The sequence below is a fragment of the Macaca mulatta genome, chromosome 4 (assembly GCF_049350105.2).
Source record: "Macaca mulatta isolate MMU2019108-1 chromosome 4, T2T-MMU8v2.0, whole genome shotgun sequence".
Classification (NCBI taxonomy): domain Eukaryota; kingdom Metazoa; phylum Chordata; class Mammalia; order Primates; family Cercopithecidae; genus Macaca; species Macaca mulatta.
The window spans coordinates 70568319-70581225 of NC_133409.1; the positions used below are offsets into that span (position 1 = coordinate 70568319).

The 12907-nt window shown below is 39.0% G+C and overlaps 1 protein-coding gene across 23 annotated transcripts in view; it reads left to right on the forward strand.

The window, feature by feature from the left end:
• ESR1 (estrogen receptor 1) overlaps positions 1-12907 on the forward strand; it is a 436798-nt gene that overhangs the window by 175490 nt on the left and 248401 nt on the right. For 13 of the 23 annotated variants that reach the window (XM_077999571.1, XM_077999568.1, XM_028847268.2 and 10 more), the window contains one exon: positions 6818-7008. In XM_077999571.1, coding sequence (XP_077855697.1) covers positions 6818-7008 — 191 coding nt within the window. Of the gene's footprint in view, positions 1-6817; positions 7015-12907 lie in introns of all 23 variants that reach the window. The other 10 variants (XM_015137107.3, XM_015137111.3, XM_077999562.1 and 7 more) reach the window with 1 other exon arrangement.

Sequence of the window (12907 nt, forward strand, 5' to 3'; positions counted from 1 at the left end):
GCTAGTTGGTGCAAGGAATTCAAGAATTTGGACTTAAGTCTGTATAATGTTGATTTTTTAAAAAAAACCTGAGTCTCCCGGTTTATCTCTCCCAGACTATAGGCAGAAGTTTGAGAGTTTTATGTGTATTTTCTGGAAAAGATAGTTTCAGTGTTTTTGTTACATTCTCAAACAGGTTTATGATCCAAAGAAAAGACAGTGGTCACACATACATGAAATGACAAGGTATTCAAAGGAGAACGTTGTACTTTGTGACAATTCTTTGGGCAGTGGCTTGCAGGATGAGTTTGAGGAATGACTGGAGACAAGAGAGTAATTCTAGTAATTCAAATATGGAGTATTATTGGTCTCTCAGACACAAATGAAAAAACAAGGAATTCAAAGAAGGGTAGGCAGAGTGCTTTGAAGAAATACTTGATGAAATTTGGTAATGAGTTAGATGTACGAGGTGTATTTAGCAAATATTTATTAAGGACTGTATTAATCTGTTCTCCTGCTGCTAATAAAGACATACCCAAGACTGGGTAAATTATAAAGAAAAAGAGATTTAATGGACTCACAATTCCACGTGGCTGGGGAGCTCTCACAATCATGGCATAAAGCAAAGGAGGAGCGAAGTCACGTCTTACATGGTGGCAGGCAAGAGAGTGTGTGCAAGGGAACTGCCCTTATAAAACCATTTGATCTCATGAGAGTTATTCACTATTGTGAGAATAGCACAGAAAAAACCTGCCACCATGATTTAGTTACCTCCCACTAGGTCCCCCCAGGACATGTGGGAATTATGGAAGCTGCAATTCAAGATAAGATTTAGGTGGGGACACAGCCAAACTATATCAAGAACCTACTGTGTATGGTTAAAATTGGGAGCAAATGAGACATGATTCTCGCCTTCTTGGAGTTTACTGTTTACTGGGGGAACATACGTTTGTTAATAATCACCCAAATACAGGACTGGAAATTGTAGTATGTGCCATGAAAAACAAGTATAGGGAATTTTGAGTGTACATAGCTTTGGGGACTTGATTTCGTGAGGGAGCCTTATGAAGTGTTGCACTAGAACTGAATTAAACCACGTTTCTAGGGAGTGGACATCTATCTGTTGGTTCTTTAAATTTGGCTTTACAAAAATATTTCCTTTAAAAACCAAGGCTTCTTGAATTTTTAAAACTGCTTGGCTAATCAGGGGAATAATGCTTTTGGATAGCTGGTATCATTATTTGTGGTTGGAAAAACAACAGTATTTGATTACATTGAGCTTTAAACTTTTCCTTTGATTAATGAAAATTTTATTGGCCAATAGTTTTTATTATGCTCTGTTTCTACTTGGTCCAAGAGGGTCTATTCTCTGGACCCAATATGAATACCTTCAGACATCCCTCTTTTTTTTTTTCACCCAGGCTGGAGTGCAGTGGCATGATCGAGGCTCACTGCAACCTCCGCCTCCTGAGTCCAAGCAATTGTCTGCCTCAGCCTCTCGAGTAGCTGGGATTACAGGTGCCTGCCACCATGCCTGGCTTATTTTTGTATTTTTACCAGAGACAGGGCTTCACCATCTCAGCCAGGCTGGTCTTGAACTCCTGACCTCATGATTCACCTGCTTCGGCCTCCCCAAGTGCTGGGATTACAGACGTGAGCCACTACGCCTAGCCCAGACATCCCTCTTAATTATGTTGAATATGTAATATCAATGGTGCTTTCATTTAAAAATATTTAGTAGTCAATTGAGGTAATGAAAACAGAACTAGATCAAGGCAGTTAAGCTTCCTATTTCCATAGATGCAGTGGTCTTGTGTCTTTTTTATATGATCTCTTATGCTTCTGGGCATCCTTTTTTCTGCTATTCTTCGTTCCTTAGCTACACGTGGTGCTTCATGGCTATAATGCATTGTCATAGATGCATTCATTTCTCATTCGAGCTTCAGCCCCACTTCTTTCCAGAGAATCTTTACAGGCATCTGTTAGGCTGAAGGACATCTAATGTCTTAATGTGTAGCTTGGTAAACCAGTCAGCTTCCTATCTGAGTCTTAAGAGAAAGTGCCCAAGATGAGAAACGGTACAGGTTTGGTGACAAGTCAATGAGAAAAAGATAAGAATTTTACAAGGAAGGAGGTAGCTTAGTGATTTTGCTAAAGAAGTAGATAAACCTTCACTTATAATAAAGGGGTAAGGCTCAGTTAAGATTTGTGAAGTCTCCCCTTGGGAAGGCAGACCCTGAAACATTTGAGTCTTTTAAAAAAGGAAAATAAGAGTCTTTTAAATAAATTTTTAAAATTTATTTTATGTATTTTTTAGAGACAGACTCTCACTCTGTCTCCCAGGCTGGAATGCAGTGGTGCATTCATAGCTCATTGCAGCCTTGAATGCCTGGGCTCAAGCGGTCCTTCTGTCCCAGCCTCCTGAGTAGCTGGGACTGCAGGCATGAGCCAATGTGCCCAGTGAGAGACATTCATTTTGGTTCTATGATAATACAGAAAAACAAAGGGCCTTTGAGGCTGAGGGAACAGAAGAAGGATGGACTTAGTCATGGTATAGGCACTTTCTACTAAAGAGCTGTGAGGCTAAAAATGCCAGGTCTATGACAGGTGCAGTGGGCCAAGGCCAGGTAGAGAGCAGCAGGAAGAGATAAGGTGGGGACCTGTACCTAGGCCTATCCGCTGGGACTGATCTAGCCATAGGTACTCAGAGAAGCCCAGGTTGGTGGCTGACCCACTCTTATGGCCAGGTTTGAGCCCAGACATGGACACCTCCCAGTCTGTTCCTTCCTGCTGTCCATGGTTGGGCTGTGTTAGTCTGTATTCTGAGGACACAGCTCTCTGTCTAGAGGAAGTTATGGTATCTTGGTCTGATGGATACTCAATGTGAATATTATCTCAGCGTGCCACAGGGTCTTGGAGCCCAGAGGAAGATGGCACTTGCCTTTTAGCTTGATCTAGTTTACATATATATATATATATATATATATATATATATATATATATATATTTTTTTTTTTTTTTTTAAATAACATTTTGAGAGTCTTTATGGAGTAAGTCTGGGCCAAAATGATAATTGACAACACTATTTACGTGGATTTCTAAGTTGGCTAAAAAAGTTGCTTTATGGGTAGTCAATGCAGCCCGTGTGGTTTCCCCATCTTCTTTAGATGCCTTCTATTTCCATGCCCAAAGTCTGCAGTTGATTTTCAGTAAGCTGGGGGTCATCTTAGAGATAAAATGTAGATGAATGGCATTTTGCTGACAGCATACATCTTTGCTATTTCTGAGGAAAATGGGCTCTCGCTGTTAAATCTTTTGCCAATATTTATGAAAATAATATTTACATATTCTACCTCCATTGTGAAAACTATAAATTTATGATTCAGTCATTGATTAATTTATTTGATATCAATATTGTTCAGTCCCTATTCCAAGTGAGGCACTATGCTCTAAGCATATGGCATTTTAAAGATGAATAAGACACAAGGAACTTTGCAGGTAGTAATGGAAATGAGAATTAATCAATTGAAGATTAATATAGTAAGTAGCAGAAGAGAAGTAAAAAAATCCTTCTAGAGAGTTCAGAACAGGGATGTTAATTCAAGTTTATGCGGATTAGGAGTGGCTGGTAAGAGAGGTTTTCAGACAAAAGGTGACATAAAAATGCAGTATTCCCCTCACACTCATAAGGAAGGCTACTAAATTAGAACAAGAAGAGAGTAAGTATTGGAGAGGATATAGAGCAAATAGAAACCTTATGCCTTGTTGATGAGAAAGTAAAATGGTGCCGCCACTGTGGGAACACTGGTGGTTCCTCAAAAAATCAAAATAGAATTATCATATGATCCAGTAAGTCTACTTCTGGATATATATCTAAAAGAATTAAAAATCTGGGTCTTAAAGAAATATTTTTATACCCATAGTTATAGCAACATTATTCACAATAGCGAAAAAGTAGAAACAATCCAGATGCCTCTAGATGGATGAACGGATAAACAATCTGTGTAGTATATACAGACAATGGCATATTAGTCACTTCATGGACCTTCAGGACATTATCCTAATTGAAATATGCCAGACACAAAAAGCAAAAGTAGGGTTCTACTTAATGAGGTATCTAGAATTGCCAGATTCACAGAGAACAAAAGTAGAAGGAGACAGGGAAAGGAGAAAATGGGGAATTACTGTTTAATGGGTATGGAGTTTCAGTTTTGTGAAATGAAAGTGTTCTGAAGATTGGTTGCATGATGATGTGAGTATATCTAACACGATTGAATTGATGAACACTTAGACGTGGTTATGATGGTAAATTTTGTGTTATATATATCTTACCACGATTTAAAAAATATAGCATTTTATTATGTAGGGCTGAGTGGGAAGATACTTGACACATTGGAACTTCTGGCCATGCATATACTGTTGACTCACTCATTCCTTCATTCCTTCAACAAACGTATTGAATGCTTGCTATGTGCTGGGCACTGAGCTAGATACAACAATTAATAAGGCTTATAAGACATTGAATCCATCAGTTTCATACTTGCTAAATATCTACTCCCACCCCCAAAGGCACTAAGCTTCTACAGTTAGGTATTCATAGCTGCTTCCTACTGACTTGAATCATGCATAAGTTATTAGTAAACAAACAATAAAAAGATTTGAGGCTGATGAGGGTGGGTTCGACAGCATGGTGGTGAAATGGAAAGAGATGGGTAACAGAATACGAACTAGAATTGAAAACTGTGAGCCAGTGCTCTCTAAAGAACATTAAAAAATAAAGAATTCCTATTTGAGGCTGCCAACCTCAGAACTAAGTTATTTAGAACGGAAAAAAATTGGCAAAGTCAGACGTACTCAGCCCAAGGAGCCAATATTTTGTGAATATTATGGCAAATGTAGTTTGAGAACCACTACCACAAAATTGTGAACCATAATAATGAGCGAGAAGGCAGGGAGAGGTTATACTATTTGGGCTAAAAGGAAAGATAGGACTTGTGAAGAGAGGACCAGTGAAAGTCAGTGTGGTCTGGGTATTTGGGTGGGGAATGGTAGCAGGAAGCTTGAGCTTCCTTTGTCAAGAGACCCTGGAAGGGCTAACATCAATTGACTTTAGCTCATCTTAGGATTTTCATGTTTTTGAAAATTTTCACAAGAACCTCCGCTCCATCTATACTTTCAATGTCTGCTTACCTTTCTTTCTTATACAACTTTGAACACTCTCTCCATTCATTTAAATATATTGTGGAGTGCCAACTACATACCAGGCGCTGTGCTAGGCTCTTATCCCACCTTTATTTGATTGCACATGCCTGCCAAGTCCTGGGCCAATATAACATCTACTCCTATGCCTGGTCAGGTGAGAGATGCAAACTCATCTTCCTCTAGTTTCCTAACCTCCTTCCTTCCGGTCTTCTTCAAGTTGTCTTCATTGAGGCAGTTTCTTTTACCTGTGTTTTTAATCCCAATTGCTCTAGTTTCCTTCTTGGCTTTATTCTTTTATCTTCTTCTTTGTGCTTTCAACCATTCCCTTTCTCCTGGCCCATGCCCTTCAGTCTACACAAGGCCTTCTCAAGTCTCTTCATTCTAAACAATTCATTTTCTTGGGTCTTATATTCTTCAGCTGCCACCCTATCTGTATCTTTCCTATTCTCCAAGTTCTCAAAGGAATGCCTTCCCTCATTTTCATCTCCTTACATTCCGTCTGCTGGAGTTTGGCTTGTGCCTGTACCTGTCTAAGGAAACTCCCTGCTAAGAGTCTGCTTTGTCAGGTCTGAATTCACTTAACCAGTCTTTGCTTTGTTGGACTTCTCTGCCCTATTTGCCATCCTTGATCATCCTCTCCGTAAAGTTTTCTACTTTCTTAAAGCATTTTACTTCCTTATTTTCTTGGTTTTCCTAGAATTTTCTTGCCGCTCATTTTCAGTTTCCTTTCTGTGTTCCTCTGATTGTCTCTCTTTCTACATTTTTTTTTTCTGTGTTCCTCTGATTGTCACGCAGGCTGAAGTTGGCATGATCGATCATAGCCTACTGCAGCCTCGACATCCTGGGCTCAAGTGATCCTCCCACCTCAGCCTTCCAAGTACCTAGGATTACAGTCGCATATCACCATTCTCAGCTAATTTTTTTAAAAAGCATTTATATAGAGATGGAGTCTTGCTATATCGTGCAGGCTGGGCTCAAACTCCAGGCCTTAAGCAATTCTCCTGCTTTGGCCTCCCAAAGTGCTGGGATTCCAGGCACGAACCACCATGCTCAGTCTCTACATGTTCCTAAAGAGGAGTTTTGAATATCGAAGAACAGTATTTTCAAATTACAGATTCAAGTTATAAAAACTGATATCCAGGGTTATGTGGCAATGACATAAAAATTTGAATTGTTTTTTTTTTTTGACACGTGTTCCGTGTTGTTCATCAGTTCACCTGAGTTCCAAATGTCCCAGCCGTTTTATGCTTTGTCTCTGTTTCCAAAAGACCCTGAGTGTGGTCTAGAGTTGGAATGAGCACTGGTCCCTAATGGTTCTGAAATAATTGTAAATTCCTGCAAAAACATTAAGTCTATTAGAGACCAGCTAATTTCATTTTGTCATTTTTCTAGATAACATATTCTGGTGCAGGTAGTATGTTTTTAAAGCAAGTTTGCAATAAACAATTTCCCCTCAAGGTTAATATAATAGGCAACACCTTTTGTTGCAACAGACGGCAAGAGGTAATGAAAGATTAGCTTACATTATGATTCATTATTTCAAAATGTCAGGATAAAGTGGATCTGCTGCATCTCCCAGAGAGTGCATGTTTTGCTTTTCTAATGTTAATGGATTTACTGTTTTTTTCCCCCCCAGGCCAAATTCAGATAATCGACGCCAGGGTGGCAGAGAGAGATTGGCCAGTACCAATGACAAGGGAAGTATGGCTATGGAATCTGCCAAGGAGACTCGCTACTGTGCAGTGTGCAATGACTATGCTTCAGGCTACCATTATGGAGTCTGGTCCTGTGAGGGCTGCAAGGCCTTCTTCAAGAGAAGTATTCAAGGTAATAGTGTGTTGAAAACGACTTCTATTTTTGATCCTATGAGCAGATCCTAAGAGCCAAAGCGACTGAGGAAGGAAGACATAGAGTCAGCCATTTGTACAAAACACGAATCCCTAGTAGGTCCACTACTATCTTTGGTGGAAACGTGGAGAAGAGACAGGATCTCAGGAGAAGGAGTTGACACATGCCAGGGCAGCTGAGGCTGTGTAATTCTGCTTCCTTCTTTTGGCAAAACTCAAACAGTCTTGAGCAACTCTACAGAGGAATTCCACTAGCTGGATCTCTGAGGAAAAAAGAAATGTCTGTGCCCTGATTGGGGAATGCCAGATGGACATTCATGTTTGGTAGGCAACCTGGCCTGTATGATCTGGTATATGCTGCTAGTTGTCCATGCATAATTATCTCTCTACTCTGGCCTTGTCCAGGCAAATATTCTGTTTTGTTCTAGTTTGGCTTGTTCTCCCCTTCCTCTCTTCCATCTCTTTCTTGTCTCAATGGATGGCAGGACGTTTTGCTATGAGCTGACTCAGTGCCTGGTGTCTTGTAATGGGAGAGATATCATCTTTACCAAACAGTTATTAAGTATCTACCTGTAGCGTTTCATTTTCCTGCCTGCCTCCATCTTTTCTTGTCTATAGTTTACCAATTGTAGCTAATATACTGTCAGCTATACATTATTTCTACTCCAGAAGTGTCTCTATTATTGCATTATAATAGGATACCCTGGGGAAACACTACTCATTTTTACTGCCTAAAATACCTATGCTAAATATCTTTTATCTGACAGGAACAGAGATCTGACAGCAGCTTAGGCTAACCAAATTCATTTTTTTATCTTAAGTGTGGGCCATTTTTCTCTCTTCTTATTCTTTACCTTTTCAGCTTAAGTGAAGGTTAGTATATAAACACTAAGAATATTTCTGTTGGGGTTTTCATGTGATTCCTTCTATAAAAACCCAGATTTAAGTAACTTGTTGAAAACCAGAGTCCGCTAAGTTAATAAGCATTGATCAAAGAAATTATTCTCATGGACTTTCTGTGATAGCTCTTTCCTGCCCTGATATGGGATGAAAGCTGGGGGATGGTACATAATATTTATTTTTCCTTCCATTGCCAGTGGGACTCTTTTTTTTTTTTTTTTAAAAAAAGCTGTTCATATCTTAATCGAGTAGCATGTGAGGTCAGCATGGTCTGTTTTAAAAGCATTTTCTTCAACACATTGCTTTTAACATCTTTTAGAACTCTGCTCTAAGACACATGAACTTTTTTGTTGGTATTTTTATAAAATTAATGATATTCTCAATAGTAATCTTTGTCTGGGTGTGTATATATACATAAATTCTAAATGTAAGTTAATATATTTATTACTATTTTTCTAAACATAAATAAATAAATATATATATGCACACAGTCTATTTACTTCTATTAGATGATGCTATTTTAATTCAGAAAAAATGACATTTATATTTTGATTTAGGTTAGTATAAGCCCTTAGAGGTCTTTTGACAACTCTCTTAATTTGTGGTTTTACTGTTTATTTGATTTTATATAATCTAAACTATCATTGTTTTTACCAAGCATTTAATTTGGCAGTGAAAAAGCATCTGACAGAGGTATGGTTAGTAGATAGGTCTAACTGCACAATTGGATGGATTGATCTGAGACTGTTTCCTCATCAGTAAAAATGATTTGAAGCAGTGGTGGGCAAAGTTTTTCTGTACAGAGCCAGATAATAACTATTTTAGGCTTTACAAGGGCCATACAGTCTCTGTTGCAGCTACTTAACTGGATTATAGCCTGTAAGGGAACCTGTAAACACATGGAAGTGATTATGTGCTAATAAAACTTTATTTATCAAAATAGGTAACAGACCAGCCCTAGCCCATGGCTGGTCCCTGATTTTAATGTTTATTTTTCTGATCTAAATACCTTTATTTATGGAAGAGAATAGGGGATTTTTAAATCTAAAGTTTTGATTATTCACGTTTTACTGAGAACTTACTCTACACCTGATTAGATGTTCTGAGAGAAATAATAAAAAAAGTGTAAGACATAATCCATAATCCCACAAAATTTAGAATTTATTTAGGAAATTTATTTGGGGAAGTAAATGTACTTGTTCTCATGATACAATCAGAAAGTACGTCAGTATTGATAAAGTCCTACCTGTATGACAAAGATAAGGAAAACAATAGAGGGATGTAAGAAATGAAAATATCAGTTATAAATTAAAATTATTAAGATTGAAAGTGGAAATGATCTTCCTCCGAGAAACAATGGCAATACTCTCACAATTTTTTTGCATCGTTTTTATTCAGCATATATTTATAAAAATCAATGAATATAATGTGAGATATTTCATTGGTATGGCATTATCTCAAGTTCAAATATTTTGAAAAATTTCTGCTTACTCTTTCATAGTTAAAAACAAATATCTCGGCTGGCTTAGTGGCTCAGGCTTGTAATCCCAGCACTTTGTGAGGCTGCGGTGAGCAGATCACAAGGTCAGGAGATCAAGACCATCCTGGCCAACGTGGTGAAATCCCATCTCTACTAAAAATACAAAAATTAGCTGAGCGTGATGGTGCACACCTGTAGTCCCAGCTACTTGGGAGGCTGAGGCAGGATAATTGCTTGAACCTGGGAGGCGGAGGTTGCAGTGAGCCAAGATCGCACCACTGCATTCCAGTCTGGTGACAGAGTGAGACTCCGTCTCAAAAAACAAACAAAACAAAAACAACAATAACAAACTCTTATCTCCGTCTTGTATACACAGACCAGCTAGTAGAATTTTACTGAAACTTTAGCATATAAAAATGCAATTCCCACTTGGTTTCAGAAACTTCTCATGTCATAGTGTGAAGTCACTTATCTTAGGTTTTTAAAATGGAATGAATGTTGAGTCCAAAGTTCTGGAAGAAGTCTAAAAAGAAGGCAGACTTATTAACTTTTAGATATAGGGAGGAAATTTAAAACCATTCAGTTCTTCATTCATTCATTTATTCATTGACTAGCATTACTAGCAAAGCCCTGTGCAAGACACTGGAAATGCAATGATAGAAAAACCTGGGCCTATCCTCATAAAACTAGTGAGGTAAAGGGGGATACAGACTAATGAACCAGCAATTAGATGATGGTGCCAAGATAGAGGTGAAGGCAGCATCTTATAGGATCCAAACTCCACTCAGTCCTGGTGGTTGTTGAGTCTGGCTCTCAGAGGTTTCCTGATTAAATCTGGAGGGTGAGTCAAGGGAGCATGGTGAAGAAGGAGGGAATGCATGTTCAGCCATGTGAATGAGTCCATGAGTGAAGACCAGGAAGAAAGGCAGAGCCTGGGGAATTCTTTGCATAAAAATTAACATAATTAATGTACTGTTAAACAAAGACATTTCTGGGCCATGGATTTAATTCTAGACTGTGTAAAAACCAAGTAATTGATTTCCTTTATACTTTAAAAGCATTTCCATGTATTTGATTTGTTTGTATGTATAAAAGGGAAATACCAGAGCGAGTTTAAGGGTTTCTAGTTCTGCTTTCTCATCATAGTCTTGATAACTTGGATCTAAAAAGTTTTTGCTGAAATTGTCTGTGACTCTTTATAAATCACACTGCCCCTCAAACACATTTAAGGATGGTGAAGGGTCTGACACGTAGGTGGGAAGTTCTGAAGATGCCGCAGCTCTCCCTGTTTTCCTTGTTACTTAAGAAGAGAGCTAGAAATGAGTGTACATCAGATTATTCTCGTGTTCTAAGTGTTTTGGTTGAAGAGGTAAAGTGTTTGGCTTGAAAGCATACAAATTTTCATCCACTACTTAGTGTACAAACTTGATTACTTAAGAGATTGAGTAATGGCCTCCAGTGAAACGCATTCTTTTTAAAAAGCAAAGTGAAGGATGCTATTTAAGTCAGAAGCGGCGAAATTGGATATTTTATGAATTTATTAATCATTGCAGGCAGAGAAGTAGTGTTCCTTAAGATGTGCTTTAGACAGAGTCTCTGGGATGAGTTATATAAGCAGATCTGGTTGTAGCTTCAGCAGCCAGATACTACCTTTGAGTATTATTTCAAGGAAAAAGGACTCCACTGAGCTCACTGCTTCTCTTTCATTATTATTTCAGAAGGTTGTGTGGCACAGAGGGGGCTCAGGCCTACCTATATACCACTAGCTATGTTGCCATTTTATATTATTTTTATAAGGTGCCAACAGAAGCTGCTCATCGGATCAGACAGACGTGGCCCAGGCGGGTGTTGACTTACAGGTGATCTTTGGCCAGTAAGACATGGTATCAGGGTAGAGTCTGGTTATGGGTCAGTGCAGCGGGGACCTTAAGTCCTACAAGTATAACTGAGAGCCTGATCCACCAGGCCTTAGAAAGCTTCAGGGTGAGACAGTCCAGCACCCTGGATAGCTCCTTTAACAGCTGCGGCCGGTAAGCAGGCACTTATTTGCTAAAGAACTCGCCCATTTGGCTGGCTTCATCTGCTTTGTAGAGCTCTGTTAAAAGAGATCTTAGTTCTTTTGGGCTTGGGGACTCACTCTTGTTCACTCAAAGTAGATTAGTTCTTACATTTATTTTCACATTTGTGTCTGGTCACCTTCTGGCTTGATGTGTGCCCCTATGTCTGGAAAAGGTTAGAGAACGGGGTAGAAGTGGAGGCTGCCCTTCCATCACATAGCTGTTTTATCTTTTCAGAGATACAGTTGGGATCCTAACCCTTTGGCCTCTGTATTTCCACACTTGCTCTTCTACAATTCAGTTTCCATACAACATCAGGGGAGATATTTTAGATATATTAATCCGATCCTATGGTCTGGAGTTTACAGCTCTTAGTGTAAATCTTACTCTCAAGAGAAAAATTTTCCTTCTGCAGGTGGAAACATTTGACACATTCTCACTCTTGTTCCTTCTCCCCTACTCACTGTATTCCAGGCACACTGGCTTTTTTTTTCTTTGCTTGGAATACCCAGATCTTTACTTGGCTGGTTTCTTGTCATTCAGACTCTGCCCAAAGTCACTTTCTCAGAGAGGCCTTCTCCAATTACCCTTCCATGAGTAATACTACTCTTACTTCTCTTTACGGCTCTCAAAATCTTTTGAAGTTTTTCTATTTATTCATTTGTTTGATTATTGTCTGTCTGCATTAGGTACCACACAAACTTGGATGTAAACTCAGTGACAACTGATTTCTGGTCAGAATTGTTTGTTGCTATAGTTCCAGTGCTTTTAGTCATGTTGGGCACATCTCTGCTAATTAGTAGAATATGGCAAAGGGTCAAAATCATGATAGATGGCCAGGCGTGTTGGCTCATGCCTGTAATCCCAACACTTTGGGAGGCCGAGCTGGGTGGATTACGAGGTCAGGAATTCAAGAGCAGCCTGACCAACATGGTGAAACCCTGTCTCTACTAAAACTACAAAAACTAGACAGGTGTGATGGCGTGCGCCTGTAATCCCAGCCACTCAGGAGGCTGAGGCAGGAGAATTACTTGAACCCGGGAGGCAGAGGTTACAGTGAGCCGAGATTCCGCTACTGCACTCCAGCCTGGGCGACAGAGTGAGACTTGACTTCATCTCAAAAGTAGTAATAGTAATAGTAATAATAATAATAATAATAATAATAATAATAGATAAAAACTGCTAGAGACTCTCAGAGAAGGAAGAAATGTCAGTGGGTTAGGCTGGTAAGAGAAGTGTTAATGCAAGTGGTACATCTGATATAAGCATGCAAATAAATAGTAGTTTGGAAGAGAATTCCAGAAATGTGAAATAGTATTGAGAAATTGAGTAAGCCAGCCTTGAGAGAACACATGGCTTGTTGTCCTCTCCTTCTGTTTCGCTCTTCAGTCCTCTAAAGTGGGCATTTTCCAGGTTCCTGTCTTCAATCAAGCTGAGATCCT